This window comes from Mastomys coucha, unplaced genomic scaffold (assembly GCF_008632895.1).
Source record: "Mastomys coucha isolate ucsf_1 unplaced genomic scaffold, UCSF_Mcou_1 pScaffold23, whole genome shotgun sequence".
Lineage (NCBI taxonomy): Eukaryota > Metazoa > Chordata > Mammalia > Rodentia > Muridae > Mastomys > Mastomys coucha.
Window position 1 is genome coordinate 96,946,617 of NW_022196906.1, and position 26,187 is coordinate 96,972,803.

Here is a 26,187-nt window from a genome sequence, read left to right on the forward strand (position 1 = left end):
TCCCCTGTGTGTGTGTGTGTGTGTGTGTGTGTGTGTGTGTGACTGACTGAGCCATCTTCTCAGTCCTCTGACTTGGAGTTCTTGAGTTGTATTGTCTACTAACCCCATTGATCTTTGAGCACTGAAAAACTGAGTCACAGTGCAATAGTTTTGGTTCATTGCTCTCTCTCTCTCTCATTGCTCTCTCTCTCTCTCTCTCTCTCTCTCTCATTCACACACACACACACACACACAAAGTTTTGAGCTTTGCCGTTCACAAACCTTGTAGCTTGGGAATCTATTAGACATGCATAGCCCTGGGACCCCAACCCACATTTAACAATTAGAATATGTGGCAGGGTGGTGGTGGCTCACGCCTTTAATCCCAGCACTTGGGAGGCAGGGGCAGGCAGATTTCTGAGTTCAAGGCCAGCCTGGTCTACAGAGTGAGTTCCAGGACAGCCAGGGCTACACAGAGAAACCCTGTCTTGAAAACAAAAACAAAAAAAAAAAAAGCAATTAGAATATGCATTTTAAACAAAAATCCCAGTGCATATTCAGGTTTGAGGAGTTAGCTGTTTTGTTTTGTTTTGCTTTTTAATAATGTTCACTCACTTAGCAACCATTAATTGAATGTCCTTCATCTGACAGGTTTTCCTCTAGCATAATACTTGGGGTACACTAATGATCAAAACAAGCAAATATCTCTCCTCTTCCAGCATACATAGATCAGGTGGTAAGCAAGAAACTACATAGTATGGGGGCCAGTGAAAGAGTTGAGACTGAGTCTCACTGTGTAGCCCAGGCTGATCTAGAACTCTGTCCTTCTGCCTCAGTCTCCTGTATGCTGAGATTATAGGCGTGTGCCCCACACCTAGTACCTATATAATGTGCTATAAGGGGTCTAGTACCGTGGGGAAATGGAAAAGAAAAAGCCAAAACAATTTAAGGTTTTCCAGAGGATGTTTGTTGGAGGAGAAAGAAATGGAAAGGTTACAACTTAAAACTGAGTGGTCAAGGTAGGACTTATGGTGGAGATATTTAAGTAAATGTGAGTGGGTATCTAGTAGAAGAAGGTTCAGTGAGAGGAGACATTGATGTGCAGGGCCCTGGGAATGGTGTGTGTGTGTGTGTGTGTGTGTGTGTGTGTGTGTGTGTCTGTCTAGTCAAGGTTAGTGTGGTAGTGTACAAAATTAGAGGTGGGTAAGAATATTATGGAATGCCAGAGAGGTCATATACGTCCTTATGAGCCTTGTGAAGACTTTCAATGAAATGAATTTTAACCCAGAGACCATAAAGGTGGAGAATGCCAACTTCAGTTGTTTTTTAACTTCCACACATGTAGCTTGGGAATCTATTAGAAATGCATGCATATATATACAAAAATACAAAGAATCTTTTTAAAAAATTTCTCTTAAGATTATGCACTAGTGTTCTTAATCCCCTCTTGTATGAATTGGGATGTTGAAGAAAGCAATCACTCATTCTAAAAGGAATACAAGAGAAATTCTAGACAGCTTTCTGTGCAACCTGGCTGTTTTATTATTAGTTAATATCTGGAGGCCTAGTAAGAAAGTAGAAAGTTGTACTACATTTCAGTGATCCTCTTAGCAAATCTAACTTTTTACCCAAGTATTAACTTTGTCCAGGGCCTTGTATGAGGTACTAGGGGTGGGGATATGCTTGTAAAAAAAATCTATCATGGAATGTTCATTCATGTAGGTGTGAGGGGAGTGGTATGCATGGGTGTTTATGTGGGTGTACATGTGCAAATGTATTCGGAACAGTATCTGCATACCGCAATACATGTGTAGATATCAGAGGACAACTTGAAGGAGTTCATTCTTCTACTGTGAGGTCTTCAGGCTGAATGACAAGCACCTTTACCTGATAAGCCATCTAACAGACCTAAAACATTCTTTCTCATGGGGAAGAAATAAAACTCTGTACATTTACAAAAGAACCAATTTTTCCCCCTTCATAAAATGTATTCAAGTGGTAGAGAAAGTGCAGTTAGAAAGTAGGATGACCATGAAAATGTTGCTTAGTCATAGTTGTATAGAGTACATAAAAACCTGGTTTTAGTTCCCAGTGCTGCAAAACAAACTCACCATGTTATCAAGAAAAGTATCTCTAGGAAGTGGCATTGAAGCAGACCTTACTGAAGTGAAGAATCACTTCAAATGAGAATTTAAGAGAAAAGTCTTCCCTGCAGTAGGACCAAAAGCAAAACCTCTTAGTGAGGTCATTAGTTTCTTCCAGGTATAGGGTTTAGGGATGACTGGAATTAGCCAGGGAGGTAGATGTAAAAGATGAGACCTGGGAGATAAGTGAGGGCTCAGTTTTGTGGTTTTGTAGACTTTGATAAGAAATAAAGTTTTGTGGTGGTGATGCATCTTTAATCCCAGCATTTGGAAGGCAGGTAGATCTCTACAAAATCGAGGCCAGCCTGGACTACAGAGGTGAGTTCCAGGACAGCCAGGGCTACACAGAGAAACCCTGTATGGGGGATAAAAGATCTGAGACTGATCCATGTGCCCTGTCCAGAGGTTCATTTCTGCTATAGCAGAACTGTCCTCGGTTTCTCTCCATCTTAATTTTTGAGATAAATTTCTCATTGTTGTAGAGCCCACTGATTTGCTAGTCTAGTTGGCCAGGGATCCTGTGGACTCGGGTCTCTGGTACCCACCCCACCGCCTAGTGTTGGGGTTGTGAGTACATGCCTCCATGCTGGGCTTTTTACAGGGATGCTAGGGAACCAAACTTGGACACCTATGCTTACACTGCAAGCATTTTATCCACTGAACCCTCTGCTCAGCTCCTGGTTGGTTTCTTTAAAAGGATTACTAACTTTGTGAAGAAGAGATTTAAGAGAGGAGAGTAGTTCAGAGGCTTCTGCAGTGGTCTAGGTGAGAAGCAGTGCTTTATTTAATAAGGAAAGGACTGGGTTTGAAATGGGCTCTTAACCCTTGGTAGGAATTAAATTTAGGGAACTAATTTCTATTATATTCTTGGTTTTTTTTTCCTTTCAGTCAATAAAGGAATTACAATCAGAAGATTATCTTCAGATTATTACAGATGAGGAAGCATTGAAGATAAAAGAGAATGACAAATCGCTTTATATCTGTGACCGTTTCAGTGGCGCTGTTTTTGATCATCTTAAACAGGTTTGCTGTTTCTAGAATACTTATTTGGTGGTGGGTTTTGTTTTTTCACCCTCTATTTTTTATCTGTATATGGGCTGTGTGTGTGTATCTGTGTGTTTGTCTGTCTATCTGCCTGTCTGTGTCTGTGTATAGGGTCTCATTCTTCATGAATACTATCATGATTACTGTGAGTACCTTGGGATTCTTTGGGCTTGGGGTTCCTAGACTCTGAGCTGCTTCATTGGCTGGTGCTTTGTTTGAAAGCATACTTGAATGTTTCTCAGTTATAGCATAAAATTATTGCATTAAGATTGTATTTCTTGGGAAAGATGCCCTAGTGGTTAAGGGCGCATACTGTTCTTCAAGGGATCTGAATTTGATTCCCAGCACCCATGTCAGGTGGCTCACAACTGCTTATAATGCCAGCTCCAGAGAGATCCAGTACCTCCAACCTCCAGGTTTATCTGTACAAAATGTGGATATACCTACAGAAGGATACACATACATACATACATTTATTATTTTACGTTGCAAGGGTTTTCACCTGTATGCATGTTGGTGCAGCACATGCATACCTGACGCCCTTGGGAGTCAGAGAGGGCATTGGATCCTTTGGAATTGAAATTAAAGGTTGTGAGCTACTGACTAGGTGCTAGGAACCAAACCCAGGACCTTTGTAAGACCAACAAGCGCTCTTAACTTTTTAAAATATAGTTTAAAAAAATAATAATAAAGACTATGTTTTAAGTGATTGAAGTTTTGGTGGCAATTATGAAGGCCTTGTAGCTTTGCTTTTGAAGGTGCAAGTTTATTTAATGCTTGCTTGAGAAATTATGTGATAGTCTTTTTCTTCTAACATTTCATAGTTTTCTGCAGTAGCTGTTAGCTTCTGTGAGTAACTAATGTTCCAAGTTTAATTTCTTGGTCTTTTCCCAAACTTTTTATAGCTTGGCTGCAGGATTGTTGGTCCTCAAGTAGTCACGTTTTGTATGCGCCACCAGCAGTGTGTCCCAAGAGCTGAGCATCCAGTCTACAACATGATTATGTCTGATGTAACTATATCATGTACAAGCCTTGATAAAGACAAAAGGGTAAGATCACTGAAAGCAGCAGGGCTGGCTCCCCACCTCACAGACCTCACAGGAGGCATGGGCTTCGTGACTAACAGACTTGTGCATGCCTCATGGTGGTATTTATTTTTTAAATATTATAATATAATTAACATCATTTCCTCATTCCTTTTCCTCCATCTAAATCCTCTCATACACCACTCTTTGCTTTCTTTCAAGTTTTCAAATTTATAACCTTTTTTTCATTGTTGTTATATGCATATATGTATATATACATATATAATCTTAGGTAAATACAACCCACTTAGTCTGCATAATCTTATATGTGTGATCTCAAAACTGACCATCTGGTATTGGATAATCAGTTGGTGTGCCCTTCCCTGGGGGAAGTGGAATATGATTTGTAGAAACACTGGTTAAGTGTTTTGTTTTGATTTAAAAGAAAAGTTTTTTTTTCTTCTGTAGTCAGTAAACTTTGTTTTGCATCATTTAATTTTTCCAGAACAGAAAAATCTTTAAAGAAAAGGTTCTAATCTGGGTGTTGTAGTTCATGGCTTTAATCCCCAACTCTTGGAAGGCAGATTAGTGAATTCCAGGTCAACTAGGCCTACATATTAGTAAGACTTGTCTCAAAAAAAAAAAAAAAAAGGAAGGAAGAAAAAGAAAAGTGGCTCACGCCTTTAATCCCAGCAGGGGGAGAGACAGAGGCAAGCAATTTAAGTTCAAGGTGGGCGTGGTCTAAGAAGCGAGTTCCAGGATAGCCAAGAGTTCCAGGATAGCCAAAGCTACACAGAGATACCCTGTCTTGGGGGAAAAAAGTAATCAGAAGCAACATAGTTTTAAATTGTGGAATTTAAAGAATAAATACGGTCACTTAATGATAATATTCTATCTGAAAATGTTTCTGTAGGTGACTGTCACTGAGAGTGCTTAAACTTAAGAAAGCTATGATGTCATTAGCAATATTAATCCACAAGACCACATTGTTATAAATGTGGTTGACTAGAAAGTATTGTTAAAAAGTATGTGGCTGTTCAAGAAAACAGTTATTTTCAGATTTTTTGGTTTTTTTAGGGGGAGGCTGTGGATTGAGCCCAGAGCCTTGTGCATGGTAGGCAAGCATTCTCCTACTGAGCTACATCACCAGCCTACAAAGAGTGATTTTTAAATTTAAAATTGATACACAACTTTCCAAAAGTAATTAATTACTTAGTTTTTTAGTAGTAAAAACATTTGTACATTCAGGCTAACAATAGTGATTTTTATGGGGGGCTGGAGAGATGGCTCAGCAGTTAAGAGCACTTACTGCTCTGATAGAGGACCTGGGTTTGGTTCCCAGCACCTGCTAGGTAGCCCACAACCATTTGAGACTCCAGTTTAAGGGGATCTGTCTGATGTCGTCTTCTGATCTCCAAGATCTGCACGTAGTGTATAGACATACATTCAGGCAAAACACTCATACACATTAGTTTTTAAAAAATGTATGGGATATTTCTAAAAACAAAAGACTTGTTGTTTTCTTCAGCATTATCATTTTCTTTTGGGTCTATAGGAAGAAGTTCATAAATACGTACAAATGATGGGTGGACGAGTATACAGAGACCTTAATGTATCAGTCACTCATCTCATCGCAGGAGAAGTTGGGAGCAAAAAATACTTAGTTGCTGCTAATCTGAAGAAACCTATTATGCTTCCTTCTTGGATAACAACACTTTGGGAGAAGTCACAAGAAAAGTAAGACACATTCTTATGCTTTGTATATTTGAGAAAATGATGCTTTTGAATAATTTGACATTGTTGAGTTTTCATGGAGAAGCTTTATGATATCTCTTGATTTGTTACTGAGAAACAAAATAGGGTCTTTGTTCATTTCTCCAGTGATAGTAGCGAAGATGGGCCATAGACTAAGCGGTGTCTAGAGGGCAAATGCTCTGATAATGAAATTATTTTCTGCATCAAATACATCTAAAATAATTCAGTTTGGCTTTTGTGTGGCACCGTGCAATACTGTGCCCCAATATTAAGATGGAGAATAAAGTAGCTACTTTGGCAGTTCTGTCCCCTCCTGGGTAGGATGAAAGTACAGAGAGGGGTAGAGGTTAGATTAAATAACATCTATGCAAGCCATCAGCTGAGAGGTAATCCATTCAGTGTAAATCGAGCCCATTTTATGCACTGGACTGGACATCAGATGTATGTAGAGATCAGAACAGGACAACGGTTTACCTTACGGAGTTTGGAAGTACTTCTGTTTTCCCTAAAATTGGGTTTATAGTCATAAATCCAGGTATCTGAATTATATCAGCATTCTGTGGCATTTTTCTGCACTTACTTCAACACTATTCAGCATGTACTCAGTATAGTTAGTACCAGCCTGATGAAGTTAGCACATCTGATATTGTGACAGCAGAATAGCAATAGTTACTGTTGGTGCTCTGCCAAAAAGCATTGTTTTTACATACCAAGAATGATGGAAAGATGTGTCTATTTTATAGCAGACAACCAGTAAACATTAGGTTTTTAAGTACAGATCCAGTCTTATAACTGCCAAATGCTCTCCATTTATTAACAAGGACTTAAGAGTTAATTGTGTTTTCTTTAAGATAGTCTTCAGACTATTGCTGAAATACAAATTTTTATTAGAGACCTGGGACTGAGCTAGATGAGCAGTTAGTGTAATCCTCAATGTCGGTTTTCCTTTCTCAAAAATGTTTATAAATCCCAAAGAATAAAAACTAAGCAGACAAGGAGAGCAGTGGGATCTAACAGGATCTGAGTACTCGGGCTCAATTGTCTCTTCTTTTTACTTTTCTCCAGAAAAATAACCACATACACTGACGTAAACATGGAAGACTTTAAGTGTCCTGTTTTTCTTGGTTGCATTATCTGTGTGACTGGCTTAAATGGTATACACAGAAAGACAGTCCAGCAACTTACAGCTAAGCACGGAGGCCAGTACATGGGGCAGTTGAAGATGAATGAGTGTACACACCTCATTGTGCAAGAACCAAGAGGTAAACATGCCTTAGATGTAGTTGAGTGTGCAAGTCCTGTTTGAACCCTGATTCTCTGTAGGCCACCTTGTGCTCTGACATTGTCATTCATTGCCCTAGTTTATCTGGTTTTTTTTTACCTTTAAATTCTTGCAAAGATAGTTTGTGTCACAGTCTAGAAAAATTAAGGAACTGTCCTTGTGTTTTTCCAGGATATGGAATAAATATAAAATGTCAAAAGTTGCCCATGATGTTTCACCACCTGACTTAGACCTTGACAAAAAAAACCCAAATCTCTTCACAAGAAAATGAATATGTATAGCTGAGTGGTATTTCTTTCTCATGACTAACTTCAGAAGCTTGACTAAGCACTTAGTGGCGTGAATTGGTTTATATTACTGCATTAGGATTGGGATGGGGGTGGGATGGTAAGGGTAGAATTCCTGAGTGTTGGGCAAGAGCTCTATCACTGGACCACATTTCCCAACTAATCTAGGAACTAGAATTTCTAACTTTGAGATATACTTTCAAATTATGAGATAAATAAAAATATAAAAAGCGTTACTATTGAGAAACTGCTTAAAGTTATTACTGTTTTTGATATTTCAAGAACTTTATTTTAGGGAATAGTTTTGCTAATACTCCTAAAATCTATACAAAAGTACGAGAAGAGTTGCTGGGTTTTTCGTAACTCCTTTTGTGTTTACACTGTTTTACTGAGCTACCTTGATAAGCATTTGAGAATGTTAGTTACTTGATAATTGTCGTTTGGTCAGGAGATTGTATAATGGTTATGATAGGACCATTGCTATGGCTTTTCTCAATCTAAAGGCAGTTTGTTTATCTATTGACTGTTTTTTGAGGTATGAGGGATTGAGCCTAGGGCTTTGCTTATGTTAGGCAAGTGCTTGTCCCCTGGCTATGTCCCTAGTCTTTTGTTGCTTTCTGTTGGAGACAGGATCTCATCAAGTTTACCATGCTATCATGAGACTTGTGATTTTTTTCTGTCTTACAGACCTAAGTAGCTGGATATAGACTCTACCAGGCCCTGCTCTATTGACTTTATGGAATGCCAAAATAGAGCTGGGTGTCAAAGGAGGTGGAGGCAGGAACATCAAGAGTTTAGGGCTACATGTCTCTGTCTAATCAAAGATAGTATTTATTACGTTGCATATATTTATGGTGTCTGTGATTATAATATATGTTCTTATTAAACCACGTTAATAATGTCGAGCATGGGGGGCTGGCAAGATGGCTCAGCGGGTAAGAGCACTGACTGCTCTTCTGAAGGTCCTGAGTTCGGATCCCAGCAACCACATGGTAGCTCACAATCACCTGTAATGAGATCGGACTCCCTCTTCTGGTGCATCTGAAGACAGCTATAGTGAATTGTGCCGGAGCGAGCGGAGCCGGCAGAGGTCCTGAGTTCAATTCCCAGCAGCCACACACATGATATAGCTCACGGCCATCTGTACAGCTACAGTGTACTCATACACATAAAATAAATAATAAAATAAATCTTTAAAAATAAAAATAATGTCGAGCATGATGGTGTCTTCAATCCCAGCACTTGGGAGGCATAGGCAGGCAGATCTATATGAGTACAAGTCCAACCTGGTCTACGAAGGCTAACCAAGCCTATTTCCAAAGTGGGTTGGCTGGAAACTTGGCTCAAAGAGCACTGGCTGCTCTTTCAGAGGACCCTAGTTTGATTCCCAGCATTCATATGGCAGCTCACAACTATCTGTCTAGTTCCAGGGTATCCAATGTCCTCTTCTAACCTCCTCAGGCACTGGGCATGCAAGAAGTACACAGACATACACGCAGACAAACACCCAGACACATTAAGTAATAAACAATTAATTTTTAAAGTTAAATGTAATTACTGGTAATCTTTAATCGTTACTTTTGTTTGGAGTGAGTTTTAAAAAATAATTTACTATGAACTAACATAGTTTAAATATTTCTGTATTTCTCTTGTAATGAACACAGGACAAAAATACGAATGTGCCAGGAGATGGAATGTGCACTGTGTGACCCTGCAATGGTTTCATGACAGTATTGAGAAAGGCTTTTGTCAGGATGAATCTATATACAAGGCTGAACCTAGAGCACAAGTAAAGACGGTGCCTGATACTTCAACACCCACTGCTCAGAGCAATGCCACGGCTGGAAGTAAGTCTCTGAGATTAAAATAAACAATTACTGTTCACATGATAATTGATATATTGGACTAGGGATGTAGCTTTGTGGGAAAGCTTTTGTCTTGCAGGCCCAGGACCTCAGTCTTAAATACCAAGGGAAAGTGAAGGAGTTGATTTGTTGACAGGACCATTGAAATATAGTAGGGACTTTATTTTCTCCCTGTGCCTCTGGGTAGAACTAAATAACAAAATAGCCCGTGTAGAAAGCTGTCCAGAACTTCTTTTGTGTTCCTTTTAGAATGAGTGATTGCTTTCTTTCACATCCTCATTCACATGAGAGGGGATTAAGAACACTAGTGGATGGCCTTAAGAGTAGTATTTTTTTTTCCCCTGGTTGGTTGGTTAGTTGGTTAATTGTTTTTTCAAGACAGGGTTTCTCTGTGTAGCCTAGCTGTCCTGAAATTCCCTCTGTAGATTGCTGAGCCTGGCATGGCCCTGGTAGGGAAAGAGTGCCATGATTCCTGCCCCTGGGACAAGGCCTGGTGTGGGCCTCCTCAAGTGTTGATAGCTGGTGGGTGTAAGGCTTGTTTATGTAACAATGTACATTTTTTTTCTGAACCCACCAGCAGTAGAGGACTCTTTCCTTCTAAGGAAAGTTCTCCCTGTTAGCGTAATGATTCCATGATAATTAGAAACAGCAGAGTCCAAGAATGTGGCTATATCTCTGCAAAATGGTAGACACTGGGGCTTTCAGGACAGCCCTTAAAATATGGGAAAGAGCCGGGCAGTGGTGGTGTACGCCTTTAATCCCAGTAGTTGGGAGGCAGAGGCGGGCAGATTTCTAGGATAGCCAGGGCTACACAGAGAAACCCTGTCTCGAAAAACCAAAAAAAAAAAAAAAAAAAAAAAAAAAAAAAAAAAATATGGGAAAGAACTCTAAATGCATGAATTCAAAAATATATAATTTTTCAACTATGTTAAAATATAAGGATACAATATGAATTATGAGGGGCTTCACAGATCTAAAGGAACAGAGATAGCTACACTATGAGCATGCTTGCCTGAAAGATACAAAGGCAGACAGATACAAATGAAGGCGGATTCCTGGGACTCTGGCAAAATTAGGTCCAAGTGTGGTTGAAATGGTAATTTCCAGTCCGGGTCCCACCCAGCTAGTTCAGCATCTGGGTGTAAGAGACAGGCAGATCTCTGAATTCTTTTGCACTGTTAAAAGAAAATATGTGTTTGTTGTCTCCTAAGAACCAAAGGGCTGGAGTCACTGGATGCTGATTCATAGGATAGTGAAAAAGGAACCTGGAATAAATAACTGAATTGCTATGTAAATAAAAAATTGGGCTTTTGGTCTTCCTGATGTGAACTAGCAGAAAAAAGCAGTAGCAGTTCTTTCTTGGATTTTCTTTAGTGAGAGCTGAGCTATGTAGAGATCAGGAGAACAAAAACATCTCTGCAAGAATTTTTTTAACAGCATCTCTAACTTGGTAGGAAGATAGATTTTGTTTGTTTGTTTGTTTGTTTTTGTTTTTTCGAGACAGGGTTTCTCTGTCTACCCCTGGCTGTCCTGGAACTCACTCTGTAGACCAGGCTGACCTTGAGCGGCCTCTGCCTCCCAAGTGCTGGGATTAAAGGCGTGCGCCACCACTGCCCGGCAGAATAATTTTTTATAGCAGCTTTTCTGACTGAAAGTCCATGAGCTATCCAAATAGCTTTTAGAATTTTTACTAGCAGAGAGAACTGTCTCAACCAGAGTTTTTAGAATAGTGAGAAAAAGCTTCTAGAGCAGAGCAAAACACACACACACACACACACACACACACACACACACACACACACACACACACACACACACACACACACAGATGGAGCAGTCTGGAAAGCTGTCTCAGCAGAACCTAGGCTGCCAGCTTGGACCCACGATTTGACTTCCAGTTGTTCTTTTCGCTGCTCCCAGATACCCCTTCTCTCAGAATCCCTCTTTATGCCAAGGCTGGTCCTTGGCAGTAGATCATCAGCCTGGCCTCAGATTGAGATTGCCTCCACTTACCAAGCACTGGGGTTAAAGGTGTGTGCCACCACGCTCAGTCTTTCTGTCTATCTGTCTATCTATCTACCTACCTACCTATCCATCTGGTTTACTGTAATGATTATAAATTATTATTACATAAAAATTCTGCCTGCATGAAGTCCTGAGTTTGATTCCTACTACTGCATTATAAAGCTGGGTGTGGTGGCACATACCAGCACTTGGGAGTTGGAGATGGAGGGATCAGAAGTTCAGAGTCTTTTTTGACTACAAAGAATTCAAAGACAACCTGGATTTGATGAGACATTGTCTCAGAAAACAAAACAAAAGGCCAGGTTCGGTGGTACACAACCTCAGTGCCAGCACTGGAGACAGAGGCAGGTAGAGCTCAGAGTTCCATGTGATCCTGATCTGGGTAGAGCAGTGCTTCTCAACCTTCCTAATGCTGTGACCCTTTAATATAGTTCCTCATATTATGGTGATCCTAACCATAAAATTATTTTGTTGCTACTCTAAAACTGTAATTTTGCTACTGTTATGAATTGTAATGTAAATAAATATCTGTTTTCTGGTGGTCTTAGGTGGTATCTGTGGAAGGGTTGTTTGATACCCCCAAAGGACCTCGACCCACAGATTGAGAACCACTGGTATAGACCATAGAGAGACTGCTTCAAGAACAGAACCAAACCAAAAATCTCATTGTATAGCAGCTAAAATACTTTGCTGTGTAAACCCAACCTGAAGCCCCAGAATCTGTGGAAAAGTGGGAGGAAACAACTACAGAGTCTTGTTCTTTGAACTCCATAGGAATTCTGAGACAGCCTTGCCCCTACATCCACAGGCCACCCATACAGCAGTAGTAGATACAAAGGACTCAACTCAACTCCCTTTGTGATGGTCATTCTGATGTGTCAGCTAGACTAGCGTATTCAGTCAATACTGATCTCTTTTATTTTGAAAGTGCCACTTAGCAAAATCCTCCTTCTTGGACCTTAAAGCCAGCATCTGTATGTTTTTATGGGCTATAACCCACTTTAAGGAAATATTAAATATAATTTCACCTTAAGAATGAAACTTTATTTTTCAGTAAAATCCTCTGAATCTTTGTAGATTTACCCCTTTATAAGAAAGCATGTAATGACTCCTTTACCTCAGGAATTTATCATTTCCTTTTACATTTGTAGGTCACACACTCTCAGATGTCAGCCATATATCCAACATAAATGGCAGCTGTATAAATGAAACAATGTTTGGTTCAACCACTAGCAAACTTGAATGTTCACTTGAAAACCTAGAAAATCTGGACATCAGTATGTTTCAAGCTCCTGAAGATTTATTAGATGGCTGTCGGGTATGTCTTTATTATGTAACAAATTTAGAAGGATGAATAATCTTCAGACCTGAGTTTAGGGCTAGCTTGGTCTATACAGTGAGGTCCAGACATCCACACCCCTTCAGCCGGACTCCAAAGACCCCTCATAGGTGGACTTGCTCCTTATGTATGTAAACAAACCCTGCACTAAGCTAGGAAGCTGACACTTGCCATATTCACGTGCTTGTGAGTCTGACTGGGCTGTAGCTTTATCTGTTCTACTTCTGAGTTCATCTGACTCTGAAATCTTACCACTTACCTTAAAGATACTCATTCATATCATTTGTTTATAATATATTAATGCCAATAATCATTTCATGTTACATTATGTTATTTAAAATGTAACAATTCCCACGAATAAAGTAGTTAATATCTTGAAGATAATACTTAGATGATTAAAATCCTCTTTTAGGGCAATGTGGCTAAAGTGTTTGTGGCTAAGCCTGACAACCTGTGCCCAGTCCTTAGAACCCCATGTGGTGGAAGGAGTGAACCTAATCCTGTCCTGTGGCATGTACTTGTGGCATGCCCACACATGTATACAGGCATAAATGTAAATTTAAAATACAATAACATGCTTTCTCAGAGTCCTAGACAGATAATAGTGTCGCCTTAAAGTCTGCCTTCTTAATTGTGTATAAGGCCTTGGGTTCAGTGCCCAAAAGTAAAAAGATTTGATTTGTAAGATGATTTTCAGTGTGTGCATATAAGCTCTATGATGGAAGCATCACATATTTTAGATCCACGCACCCCACACAGTGCTATTAGTGGAGTGACACTCTTCTCAGGGGAGGCAGTTAAGTCATGTTTTATTGTTAAGGCCAGGTATCTGTTATCCCTCCTAAGATTTATCAACTTACTGGTGAAATAGAAAGATACTTTGTGTAATCTTTTTTCTTTGATCTTGGGACATACTAATTCTAGATGTCCTAATTTGAATTTTTCTATGTAGGAAGTATTTGATTCCTAATTTTTGTTAGGATGTATCCCAGTAATGATGGTGGTTTGGGACGTGTAGAAATAGATTGTCCTTTTGAAATTTTTAAAAGAGGTGAAAAAATTATGTTAGTTAAATTGGCTTAGACATATACCCTCACATCTAAAATCCCTGTATACATGTTTCTTCAAAGCATTATGCTCAGCTCTTGGATTTGCTGTTTTGTTAATTCAAGTCGAAAAGAAATTTCAGGAAAGATAAATATGCAGGAAAGAGTTAGCTCAAAGCCTTAAGGAATTTTCTCAGGTCATATGTTTGATCAGCACCAACAGAAAACATGCAAGTCTGGGTGCTTTTGAGTTTATAGCGAACTATGGTGTTTCTTTGTAATTACTCATTTACAGGAAGTCATTCCTTGGGCCCAGGCAGTGGTGGTGCATGCCTTCAATCCCAGCATTTGGGAGGCAGAGACAACAGATTTCTGAGTTCAAGGTCAGCCTTATTTACAGAGTGAGTCCAGGACAGACAGGACTACACAGAAAAACCCTGTCTCAGAAAACCAAAAAAAAAAAGAAAGAAAGAAAAAAGTCATTCCTTTACAACTTAAAGAGCTATTTGCATGTTAGAAATAGCTCTGCCACCTACCAAGCCTGATGACCTGGGACCATAAGGTAGAAGGAGAGAACTGAGTCCCTCATGTTGTCCTCTGGCCTCCATATATGTATTATGATGCCTGTACATGTGTGCTTGCTCACACACACACAATGAAAATCTTTGAACAAGTTGTGTACCATCATTTAGAAGATGTTGAAGTCTGTCCTATAATTCATCTGTGGCCTCAACCCTCCTTCAGGTTTCCACTGAGAGATTACAGTACTGTGGGACTAAACTGATGGTTAAAATACCAGTTTTAGGCTGAGGAGATGGGTGAGTGGGTCAGGCACTTGCTGTGAAAACATGGGAGGTGGAATTTGATTCCCAGCACCTATGTAAAAGCTGTGAGTGATGGTGTCCAGCACTGGGGGATGGAGGGGAGCTAGCTGTCAGTGTATGTGTACACATTAGATTTAGAATATATTTCACTCCATGTGTACCCCAAAATGTTTATGAAGTATCTTATTTACACACAGTGGATACAGTTTTCTTTTAAATTTGTTTCTGTTGAGAAAAATAAGCTTGAGTATGTTAATCCAAAGCAAATGTTTTCTTTGCAGATATATCTTTGTGGTTTTAGTGGCAGAAAGCTTGATAAGCTGAGAAGGCTTATTAACAGTGGAGGTGGAGTTCGATTTAATCAACTAAATGAAGATGTAACTCATGTAATTGTGGGAGATTATGAGGATGATGTGAGGCAGTTCTGGAGCCGATCATCTCACAGGTCCTGTCAGTCTTGTTCAGAGCTCTTCCAGCTGGGATGGTTTGGGTTAGACTTGTGTGTCTACAGCTGTGGGAATGATGGCAAGTGGAATAATGATCTTCCTCACCCACACTGGAGCCTAACTGAATGCTCTTTTTGTAGGCCTCATGTAGTGGGAGCAAAGTGGTTGCTGGAGTGTTTTAGTAAAGGATATATACTTCCTGAAGAGTCCTATATCCATACCAACTACCAGCCAGCTGGAATTCAAGGTTCAGATCAGCCCGGAAACCAGACAGCTGCCTTAGAAAAGAGTGGCACAATCTCTGAGAAAGACTTCGTTCCTAGTGAGAAGCTTCAGCAAGCTGATGAGGATCTGCTTGCTCAGTATGTAAATGATGGCCCCACAATAGGTAAGAAATAGTTGATGAGCATTTATAATTAAGAAACAATAAATAAACGCATGAATGATATCTGCTACATTTTTATGAACTTTTTTCTTCCATAAAGCTTTAGTTTTGTAACTTTCTAACCAAGCAAGGCCATCAGGCTCCAAATCACTGAATCATGCTCTTAGTAGCTCTGTGCTTGAGTATGAACTGCTTGTTTGTTGAGAGAGAGAGAAGGAGAGAGGGAGGGAAGGGGGAAGGGAGAGAGAGAGAGAGAGAGAGAGAGAGAGAGAGAGAGAGAGAGAGAGAGAGAGAGAGAGAGAGAATGTGTGTATGCTGTGCTGCCTGGGGTCAGAGGAGACCCTCATGGAGCTAGAGTTACAGGCATTCGTGTCTAATTTGGTTGCTAGGAATAGAACTCAGGTCCTTGTAAGATTTGTACATACTCTTAACCTCTGAGCTATCTCTCTGGCATCTCTGTGTGAATTGTAATAGCATAAGCTTATAACAAAGGCCTCTGAGTTGGCTGTCTGCAGTACTGTTCTTGGTACTGCTGTCTCAGCGTATAGTTTCATCAGTGTCGTAAGGTGAATTTCCAACAGAGTTAGAACTAACCTTTCTTTGTAGAGTGTATTATTTGATATATCAAAAGATAGAATTTTGTGGTGAATATCATACATTGTCTGCTTATGAAAACAGCATTGCCCCTGTGTAAGAGCAACCTGTGAAGTCCTTCCTGTTTTTTTTTTTTTTTTGGTTTTTTTCGAGACAGGGTTTCTCTGTATAGCCCTGGCTGTCCTGGAACTCACTCTGGAGACCAGGCTGGCCTCGAACTCAGAAATCCACCTGCCTCTGCCTCCCAAGTGCTGGGATTAAAGGCGTGCGCCACCACCGCCCGGCCCTTCCTGTTTTTTTTTCATAGTTTGTGTCATGTGGAAAAGTGTTTATAGATGAGTCTTTGAACTTTATATCGAGGTTTTTTTACTTGTTTTCTTTTTTTTTTTTTTTTTTTTTTTTTTTTTTTTTTTTTTTTATGGTGTTAAGGCATTTATTGTAGAAAACAGAGTTGGGGGGAGAAAAAAAGAGAGAAGGTAGAAAAATAGAGCCATGGCCACGTGGAGGGGGGGAGGGAGAGAGGGAGCAAGAGGTGAGAGTAAAGACAAGAAAAGAGCAAGAAGAGAGAGAGGTTAAGAGCTTTTTTTTAAGATTTATTTATGTGAATACACTGTAGCTGTCTTCAGTCACACCAGAAGAGGGTATCGGATCCCATTACAGAAGGCTGTGAGTCACCATGTGGTTGCTGGGAGTTGAACTCAGGACCTTTGGAAGAGCAGTCAGTGCTCTTAACTGCTGAGCTATCTCTCCAGCCCTACTTGTTTTTTATTGCAGTGCTGAGGTATGACCCAGGCATAGGATCTATCATTGAGCTGTTACCCTCTTTATATTTTTAGTTTTAAGGCTTAGTGTGGTCTTGGACTTCCTCCATAAGGCAGGTAGATTTTGAACTTGCAATCCTCCTGCCTCAGCTTTCTGAGTAGTTGGTTTTTTAAGCCTTTTCCACTATGGCTGGCTCTATCTAATTCAACTTACATAAAGTATACATACTTTGTAGTTGTAAACACACAGTTTTCAGTTCTTTTTGAATTATAATTGTTTAATTGTGTGAAACAATTTTTATTATTTTTCTAATTTTATTCAGTGGTATACATTTTAGTTACCTAAGTATTTATAAGTATTAAAATTATCAGACTCTTACATTCATGTCTTTGCTAGGAAATCACCATGTAGCTTTGGTTGGTTTGGATATTGCCATGTAAACCAATTTGGCCTCGAACTCAGAGATCCATCTGCCTCTGTTTCCCAAGTATTGGGATTAAACCTGTGTATCACCACACCCTGTGGAAATAAACTTTTTTCTTTTTATTATTTACTGTACATCTGCATATCCACTCCCTTCCTCCCAGTCCCCTCCATAGCCTACTCTCCATTTCCCCTTCCCCCTCTCCTCCTGTGAGATGGGGACCCTGCCCCCCAATTACCCCACCATGGCACATCAGCTCTCTGCTGGATTTGGTGCATCTTCTCCCACTGAGGCCAGACAAGGTGGTCCAGTTAGGGGGGTGAGATCCACAAACAGGCAACAGATTCAGGACAGCCCTGACTCCAGTTGTTAGGGGACCCGCATGAAGATCAAATTGTACATCTACTACATGTGTTTGGGGAAGTCTAGGTCCAGCCCATGTTGGTGGCTTTTTGGCTGGTGGGAAGTAAACTCTTAAGTCTAGTAATTATCAGATAGAAAACTTGCCTTTTTCTTTTCCAGTTGAAGCTAAGCTGTCTGAAGCTATAGCGCCTGAAGTTGGGCCTTGCACTGGTTCTGCTCACCTTGAGCCCTGTGATGATTCCACTCACATTTCTGTGCAAGAGGAAGAAAACAAGCCACCTTTCAGTCACTGTCTCCTTGATGGCTCTACAGTTCCTGAGGAAGGCTTATTTAGCCAAAAGAGTTTCCGTGTTTTGGGTTTTAGTGTTGAAAATGAACGAAATATTATAAACATCATAAGAGAGCATGCTGGCAAGATTGTGTCCCTTCCCAGCAGAATGGTTGCTGACTATGCTGTGGTTCCACTGCTGGGATGTGAGGTAGAAGCCACTGTGGGAGAAGTTGTTACAAACACATGGCTGGTAAGAAACTGTGACGGTCGGAACCCAGTATTGAAGGAGTGCTGGCTGCCAGTCTTTATGGTTTTTGAGGCTGTTCAGTTTACGTAAATTGGCATTTGGTTTGGGCAAAGGAATATAAGAGTGGGAGAACAGCAAAATGGCCCAGTGGGTACAGGCATGAGCTGTGAGAGCGTGATCACCTGAGTGTGTGCCCTAGTTTGAAGATCTTTAGCTTTTTGATCCTAATCCTGTAACTAGCTTCAGGTGATTTGACACTTATAGTATATATAGGTGCTACACTCACATGCACAAACCCACACTCTCACATTAAATAAAATATCTTTTAAAGAATTTAAAAATTGTGACTTCCAATTGCTATAGTAATCCATCTTACTGATTTTAATATGCAAATGTGAAGAATTAGTATCTGTATTTTCCTTCAAATATCATTTGGAATATGCCAAGAATGAGCATACTCAAGTCTATGTAAAATTCTTTTTTCTTTAAACTAAAATTGCTATTATAACATGAGCTTTTCTTAACCACTTGTTTCTTATAGTAGCTTTATTGCTTTTGTTTTCAAAGGTTACCTGTATAGACAACCAGACATTAGTTGATCCCAAGTCGAATCCCCTCTTCACACCAGTCTCAGTAATGTCGGGAATGACTCCTCTAGAGGACTGTGTGATTTCCTTCAGTCAGTGTGTGGGAGCAGAAAGAGACTCCTTGGTATTCTTAGCAAATCATCTTGGAGCAAGGTACGTGATATCTTAAGTGTGTCTGCTGCTCGAGAGTGAGCACACACGGTGCTGGCCATAAGCCGAGGGCTTGTATGTGCTAAGCAAGGGCTCCACTATAGCATCCCTAACCACATTGTGTTTTGTTTGTTTTGACTTACTGGAAAGTAGGGAGTTATATTTGGCTAGGATTTTGTCTGTATGTGTGATTGATGGGTAAGTACTGGGTCATACACAACTAGATGGCTATCTGGCAAACTTGCAAGGCTCTGGATGGGCATTGGTTTTTTTTCCCATTGGCCTAGTCACCGTGAAAGGTAATATGTGGGCTGTTACTGAATTGTGCTTCTTTAAGCACTGTGCCTTTTCATGTCTCTTCTTCCTTCTCTCCCTCCTCCTCTCCCTTCCTTTCTTTTTCTTATTTTAAATATATAACCATTGCTTATCTTATTTTTAACCAGAAATGCAAATGGAGCACTTTGCAAGGAATGTAGGGAACACTTTGGAAATGAAGGAATTAAAAGTTACCTGTAAAAATCCTTCAGTAGTTCACTCTCCCTGATTGGTCATTTCAAATGCTACCCAGGAGTAGAAATTAGCTGTATCAATTCAATTAACCAATCTCATATTTAATGGGAAATATTTTTAGATTAAGAGCATAAAGAGCATAATGCTTTCAAGCAACATACTCTGAACATTCTGAGGGGAAATCATGGTTAAGGTAGAAATAAATTCAGATAAAAGCTGTAATTTTGCTACTGTTAAAGATCATAATGTAAATAATTTTTGGAGATAGAGGTTGGCCAAGGGGTCTTGGTGAAACCAGCTGTCCTAGGAGACCAGCAGAGAAGAATCTACAGATAGACTTAGAATAATGCCACATACATTTAGGATGATCTTTTAACCTTTCCCCAAATCTCTCTGAAACTCCTTCTCTATGTATGTCATTAGTGATTCTGAATCCTGTCAGGTTGATGATCAAGATTAGCTCTCACCATACCTCGTCAGTGTTAAATATGAGCCAGAAAAACTACTGGGAAATTAAAACAGCTCCCAAAAGACAAGAAATCAGCCAGCCATGAGACCCGGAATTAGAAAGACTGAACTGTTTGAGTCTCAAGTGTTGCTGTGTCTACCCCTTGTTCCTTTAATGCCCTTCACTCTTGAGGAGGTCACTTTAGTTTCCTTCTTCCCCTTGACTGTAAAATACTGAGATTTATAAAACTGAGATAATCAATTGAGATTATGTATGAAAATGCTTTGGGAAGTTATAGTGAATAAAAAGATAATGTATTTTAAAATTGTAACTGTTCCATATCTCCTTTTGGTAGGAAAGGTCAGGTGGGTGTAATGAGTACAGATTAAGGAGGTTTTTTTTTTTTCTTTCCATCTTATGGAAAGTTGTGGCAGCATGTTTTTATCCTAGAGTAAGCAGTTGTAAAGGATTAGCTTAGGTTAAAGAAGACTGAGCTGGGGCTGGAGAGATGGCTTGATGGTTAAGTGGATGTGCTACTTTCAGAGAGGACTCTGGTTCTAAAGGATCTAAAACCCCTTTTCCGGACTCCAGAGGCATGCACACACACATAAAAAAACAAAACCTAAACTATCACTTGTTAATAAGTATGTTTTCCTTTTTCCATTTTGTCTGTCTGTCTCTGTCTCTCTCTCTTGGTGTGGGGGTGGTGTCACAACAAGGCTTCTCTGTGTAGGCCTGGCTGTTTTGGCTCTCTCTCTGTAGACCAGTTTGGCCTTGATCCAACCCAGGTCTGCCCACTTTTGCCTCTAGAGTCCTGGGATTAAAGGTATGCACAGCAGAGTGTTTTTGTGACATTAACGATGCTATTATTTTTTAAAAATGGGCTAATTGTGTGTTCATTTTCTTTATTTCCATGTAAATTTTAGTGTTCAAGAATTCTTTGTTCGCAAATCCAATGCAAAGAAAGGCATGCTTGCCAGTACACATCTTATAGTCAAAGAACCTACTGGTTCTAAATATGAAGCTGCAAAAAAATGGAGTTTGCCTGCAGTTAATATTTCATGGCTCTTAGAAACTGCCAGAATGGGAAAGAAAGCAGATGAAAACCATTTTCTGGTTGACAGTGCACCTAAACAAGGTTAGAACTCTTTGTTTTTATGTATTTTACAACTTGATGGTTTCTGAAATACGAATGTTCCAGGACTTGCTTTGAAACATTTGTAAGACCCTAACCCTCGTTCAGTGGTACTTACTTCCAGATACAACCCCCCCCCCCCCATGAGACACAGAGATGCAGATCCATGCAAAAGCAAGAGGTTTATTTTCCAGGTGGGGTCGGGGTCAACCTTCACTTCAATTAGTCCCTCAAGGCGAGTGACGAGAAGGCGACCCCAATGACTGTTGTTGGCAGTTTTTATACTTTTTAGGGGCCAGGTTACATCAGCAAGGTTACAGTTCAAACTTACTGGCTAAGCATATTGACCTTTAAATCTATTGGCTAGCAAGCATGACACACATTTGAACTCTACCTGGGACTTTCCAGAGGGACAGGTGACTATCAGTCAGTACATTCTGCATTTTTTTCTGAGAATTTTTTACTCCAGAATGTTCCTGTGGATGGAGAATGGAACTTGGCCTAGGCTTGACCCCAGCTGAGAGAGGGAAACTGTAAGGAGGGTATGGCACTGGAAAAGCCCTTAGGGTCCCTCACAGTCATTTATTTCTGCTATTAATGGTTAGTTGGTCCTATGAGTTTTTGTTGGCTGTTTGTCAGTGGTGACATCTCTCAGCACAGATGCTTACTGTGTACTGTGCCATGTGTTGTCAGGACGACCTGAACACACTTAGTGCACACTCAGCCTAGTTTCAGTGTTGTGAAAGGTGTGAGCCTCTATCCCAGATAGTGTTATTTTTTTTTTATGGCTTGCACTAGCATGCTGTGCAGCTAATGTGCTCTGGATGCTTATCTGGGGTTTTTGGTATGTTCCCGCAAGAGAACTTAATACTTGGCTACTGTCTTAGTTACTTTTTTATTGTTTTGATAAGGCACCATGACCAAAGTAGCTTGGGGAAGGAAAGCATTTGTTTCATTTTACAAGTTGTAGTCTGTCATACAGGGAAGTCCAGGAACCAGTGCAGAGGCTATAGAGGAGTGCTGCTTACTGGCTTATTCCGCATGGCTTGCTCAGCTTGTTTTCTTATACCATCCAGGGACCACGTGCCCAGAGATGTACTGCCCACAGTGAACTGGGCCCTCCCAAATCAATCATCAGTTAAGAAAATATGCCACAGGCCAATCTGATGGGCACATTCCCAGTTAAGGTTCCCTCTTCCCAAGCCTGTAGCTTGCTGACAAAACCATCCAGCACAGCTATTTTCCTTTGTCTTGAGTTTGAATGCCCCTTTCTCTGAGATAGATGGCTTCTTTGACTTAGCAGTTAGGGCCTTGTCTCATTTTCGCACTCTGATCTTTTCAGCAGGATTCTGGTTGCTTAGAGAGGCTGGTTGGCTTTCTTGTCTCTGCCAAACTGTAAAAGTTTGTGGAAGTTTTGTGAATTCTTTACTTTTATTGTCTGGCAATGGGCTTGACATGAAGTAGTCAAAAGTGTTTTGTTTGAATAAAAGTAGAGAAGGCAGAGATGGGAGAATACAAATAGCCTCTGAATGGTAGTGCTGCTGGGCAAACTGCTGAGGCCAGTCAGCATCCTGGGGGCACCTGAGAGCTGTTACCTGCTACCTAGGCAGACTCGACGTGCTCCATTGCCACGGCAGTGAGCTTTCCAAAACTTTGACTACGCTTAATTCTAAGTACATGTTTTTAGAATTTTCTTCTTACTGTGTCTTGACTGGGTTAATACACTGTTTTGTTTTATGAATGGGTTTATAATGATTTGTTTCAGTTAATGTGTGTGTCTAATTCAATATATACATTCATGCACACATATCTATGTGTGAGTATATTTATTTGTGTATGAGTGTGCATGTTTGACCAGATGTCAACATCATGTGTTTTCTCTGTCATGCTCCATCTTGATTTTAGAGTCAGGGTCTCTCACTAAACCTGGAACTCACTGATTGGGTGAGCTCCAGGGATCTGCCTGCCTACACCACTGCACCCAACACTCCTGTGGGTGCTGGGGATCTGAATTCAGGTCTTCATTCTTGCAAAGTAAGCACTTTACTCACTGAGCCATCTCTCCATTCCTCAGTGTATAATTTAATACACCTTCTGGATTCGGGGACTTGTGCACATCTCTGAAGCCCAACACTTATGAGGCTAAGGCAGGAGGGTCACTTACAGGTGTGTTCAGCCTATGGCCTGTGGGGTGCATTCAAAGATGGCTTTGACTGCAGCCCAACACAAAATCATAAATTAACTGGTTTGTTTGTTTGTTTGTTTGTTTGTTTTAAACCGTAATTGTGGTCTTCTCTTTGTATGTAGATGACAGTGTTATGTTGCAATGTCAGTCAATAGGTTCTGCGTACCTGCAAGGGTCTGTGAGACCTGTCTTAAAACATAAGTTTATCGGCTTTGCTTTTTGGAAAGTAGGAATATAACTTTATGGTTTAAAGTATACCAAGACTATGTAAAACCTAACAAAATACTAAAATGTCAGTTTGCCTCATACGAAAGAAAACACTCATATTAGTGGCTCATTTGTTTCTTTTCATTTTCAATTTGTAGAACAAGTATTAGAAACTAAGATACCAAATGGAGTGAATTCAAATCTAGATTCTCCAGCACATCCTGACACACACTTGGAAATTCACAGAAAAAGGGCTGTTACACCTTTGGACATGAACCGCTTTCAGAGTAAAGCTTTCCGTGCTGTCATCTCACAGCACAATATGCAGGACCCCGCGTCCCCTGTAAGGCAGCCACTGAGGAAGGAGCCCTCCTTACACCTGGACACACCATCAAAGTTTCTGTCCAAGGACAAGCTTTTCAAGCCATCCTTTGATGTGACGGTAAGGTCTGAAGGGATGTTACTAGTGCTGATGGTTTTACAGTTTATAAAGGTAGGGCCCCAAATTGTGCGTTGCTACTAAAGTTTAATAGAAGGTTGTCCAGAGATGTTAAATAGGTGCTCAGCTAAGATAACAGCTGTGGCTATATAATATGAAGTTAGGACTCTGGGCTCAAGTTCTATATTGTTTATGAACACAGTTCTAGGCAGATAATTTAACCTCTGAATATCAGTCTGAAATGAAATAGTCTGATGTAATGGTTTTATAAGCTTTAAAATAGCAACTATGTTGCTACCTTTTCTGGAAGACTTAGTGTGCCTTGGGCTTGCTGAAAGGGCTAGTGTCACCTTACCTTTTTAGTCACTCTTAAAGGGGATGAGTGGTGTTCTCCCTATGATCTGAGTAGTGGGGCCGACACCTTATGAAATATATTCATAAACCAAAGGCTATTCAAATAGTCTCCCTTCAGATCCTCAAGATTTTTTTTTTCTACCTTTTTTTGGGGAGGGAGCTTTTGGCCTTCCAAGTAGCTGTTGAAGTAAGTCATTACCTGAGATTTTTGTATCCTTGAGCCCATTTATCTTTTGATAGTTTGCTTATAGAATGTTAAGAAGTGACATTTTAGCCAGGCCTAGTAGTGGTTCCTATAATCCTAATGACTTGGGGGCCAGGGCAGAGGATCATAAATACAAGACTTGTCTAGGTTACACTGTGAGTTCAAGGCCTGCTGCCTCAAACAAAAAGTACTTCTGTTTTGTTTTTCTGAGGTAGCTTTTCTCTGTGTAGCCCTAGCTGTCCTGGAACTTGCTTTGTAGACCGGCTGGCCTTGAACTCAGATCTTCCTGCCTCTGCCTTGCTAGTGCTGGGATTAAAGGCGTGCGCCACCACTGCCCAGCAGTTCTTTGCTTTTTTAAAAAGGGTTGTGGAGGTAGGTCTCTATAGAATAGTGGCCTGACAGACATGAGAAGAACATGGGTTCAATCCACAAGAACTCCTAGTACATTTTAGGCATTTTTCACTACTATGTTTAGGGACAGATTATTCTGAAAATAACTGTAGATACCTAGTACTGTTTTATTCTAGGCTGATATATACCCTTAATCTTACTAATCCTGGTGTCTTATGAAAATTAAAATGACTCCGTTAGTATTCTACAATAGCAGAGTCCTGCGGTTTTACATAAATCCCTTCCTGTGATTAGTGCTCTGCCCCAAGAGCCTTTAGCAGAGGAAAAGCACTGTCTTGGTGCTGTGACTTCTGGAGTCAGGCTGACCCTGCTTCGTGCAGCCTTGTGGCACATGGGAACTGCCTTGAGCTTCACCATTGTCGTGGAAATGAAACTGTGCCTACCCAACATTTGGGCAGCCACTGTCCGTGCTCAGATCTTACTAATTCCTGTGTGCCCCTCCTCATGCTGCTGCTTGTTCTTTCTGTTTCTCCCCACAACTTGTCAGAGTTGTGTTGTACTTGGTTTTGGCACGTACAGAGTCAGTGTTGGAAAGTCTCTTTGCATCTGTTGTGTTGGATTTGTTTAGCCTCTGTTGTGGAGATTTGCCCATGTTCTGTATAACGGTAGGCAATCATTTATCAGAAGATGGTATTTTTTTCTATCTAAGGTGTAGTGTTTGATATATATCCAGTACATTTATATGAAAACTAACTCCTGATTACCTAAATCTTTTATACCCTTTCCCAATGTGTGTTTATTTACCCAACCTATATATCAAGTGATGTTTGCGAGTTTCTTGTGTTGGTAATTATTGTTTTGGTTTTGGTTTTTTGGTTTTTCTGTGTAGTCCTCACACTATAGACCAGGCTGATCTTGAACTCTAGGATCTAACCCTCTACCTCCCAAGTTCTGAGATTAAAGGCATGCTCTACCATCCCCAGCAGTGTTGGTAATTCTTCTCAAATCTCACATGGTTTTTGTTTTTGGTAAGTAGTTGCTTTGTTAGTTGGCACACTGATATGTATGACTTGCATTAGTTAGAATGTAAAATGTAGCTTTTAATATTATAAAAGGTCCTGTCTTATTTAATGCTTTTTGGCTTGAGGGCTTTCTGCTCTGGTTCTAGGATTTCAGTGTGCTCTCTTATCTTTACCTCAGTTCTGTCATATATTATTTTGTAATCAACTTATGCTTGCTTTATTTACCTTTATATCATGTGCTTGCTTGGTGTTCTTTTTTCTTTTCTTTTCCCTTTTGTATGTAGTATAGAATCCCTACTCCACTTTTGAGACAAGGTCGGCATATAATGCAGACTAGCCTTGAATTCAGAGATCTACCTGCCTCTGTCTGCTGACTACTGGGGTTAAAAGCATATACCTCTATGCCTAGCTTTTTTCTTTCTTTTTTCCTCCTTTTTCTTTTCTTCCTTTCTTTTTTCTTTTTCTTCCTTCCTTTCTCTTATTTCTT

The 26,187-nt window shown here is 40.2% G+C and overlaps 1 protein-coding gene across 3 annotated transcripts in view; it reads left to right on the plus strand.

The window, feature by feature from the left end:
- The window catches only part of Topbp1 (DNA topoisomerase II binding protein 1), a 47,945-nt gene that overhangs the window by 1,288 nt on the left and 20,470 nt on the right, over positions 1-26,187 (plus strand). For 2 of the 3 annotated variants that reach the window (XM_031345912.1, XM_031345911.1), the window contains exons 3-14: positions 3,012-3,146; positions 4,073-4,216; positions 5,748-5,929; positions 7,013-7,209; positions 9,181-9,363; positions 12,558-12,724; positions 14,897-15,060; positions 15,202-15,449; positions 17,749-18,110; positions 18,675-18,847; positions 20,729-20,940; positions 23,488-23,771. In XM_031345912.1, the coding sequence (XP_031201772.1) occupies positions 3,012-3,146; positions 4,073-4,216; positions 5,748-5,929; positions 7,013-7,209; positions 9,181-9,363; positions 12,558-12,724; positions 14,897-15,060; positions 15,202-15,449; positions 17,749-18,110; positions 18,675-18,847; positions 20,729-20,940; positions 23,488-23,771 (2,451 nt within the window). Of the gene's footprint in view, positions 1-3,011; positions 3,147-4,072; positions 4,217-5,747; positions 5,930-7,012; positions 7,210-9,180; positions 9,364-12,557; positions 12,725-14,896; positions 15,061-15,201; positions 15,450-17,748; positions 18,111-18,674; positions 18,848-20,728; positions 20,941-23,487; positions 23,772-26,187 lie in introns of those variants that run through there. The other variant, XM_031345913.1, reaches the window with a different exon arrangement.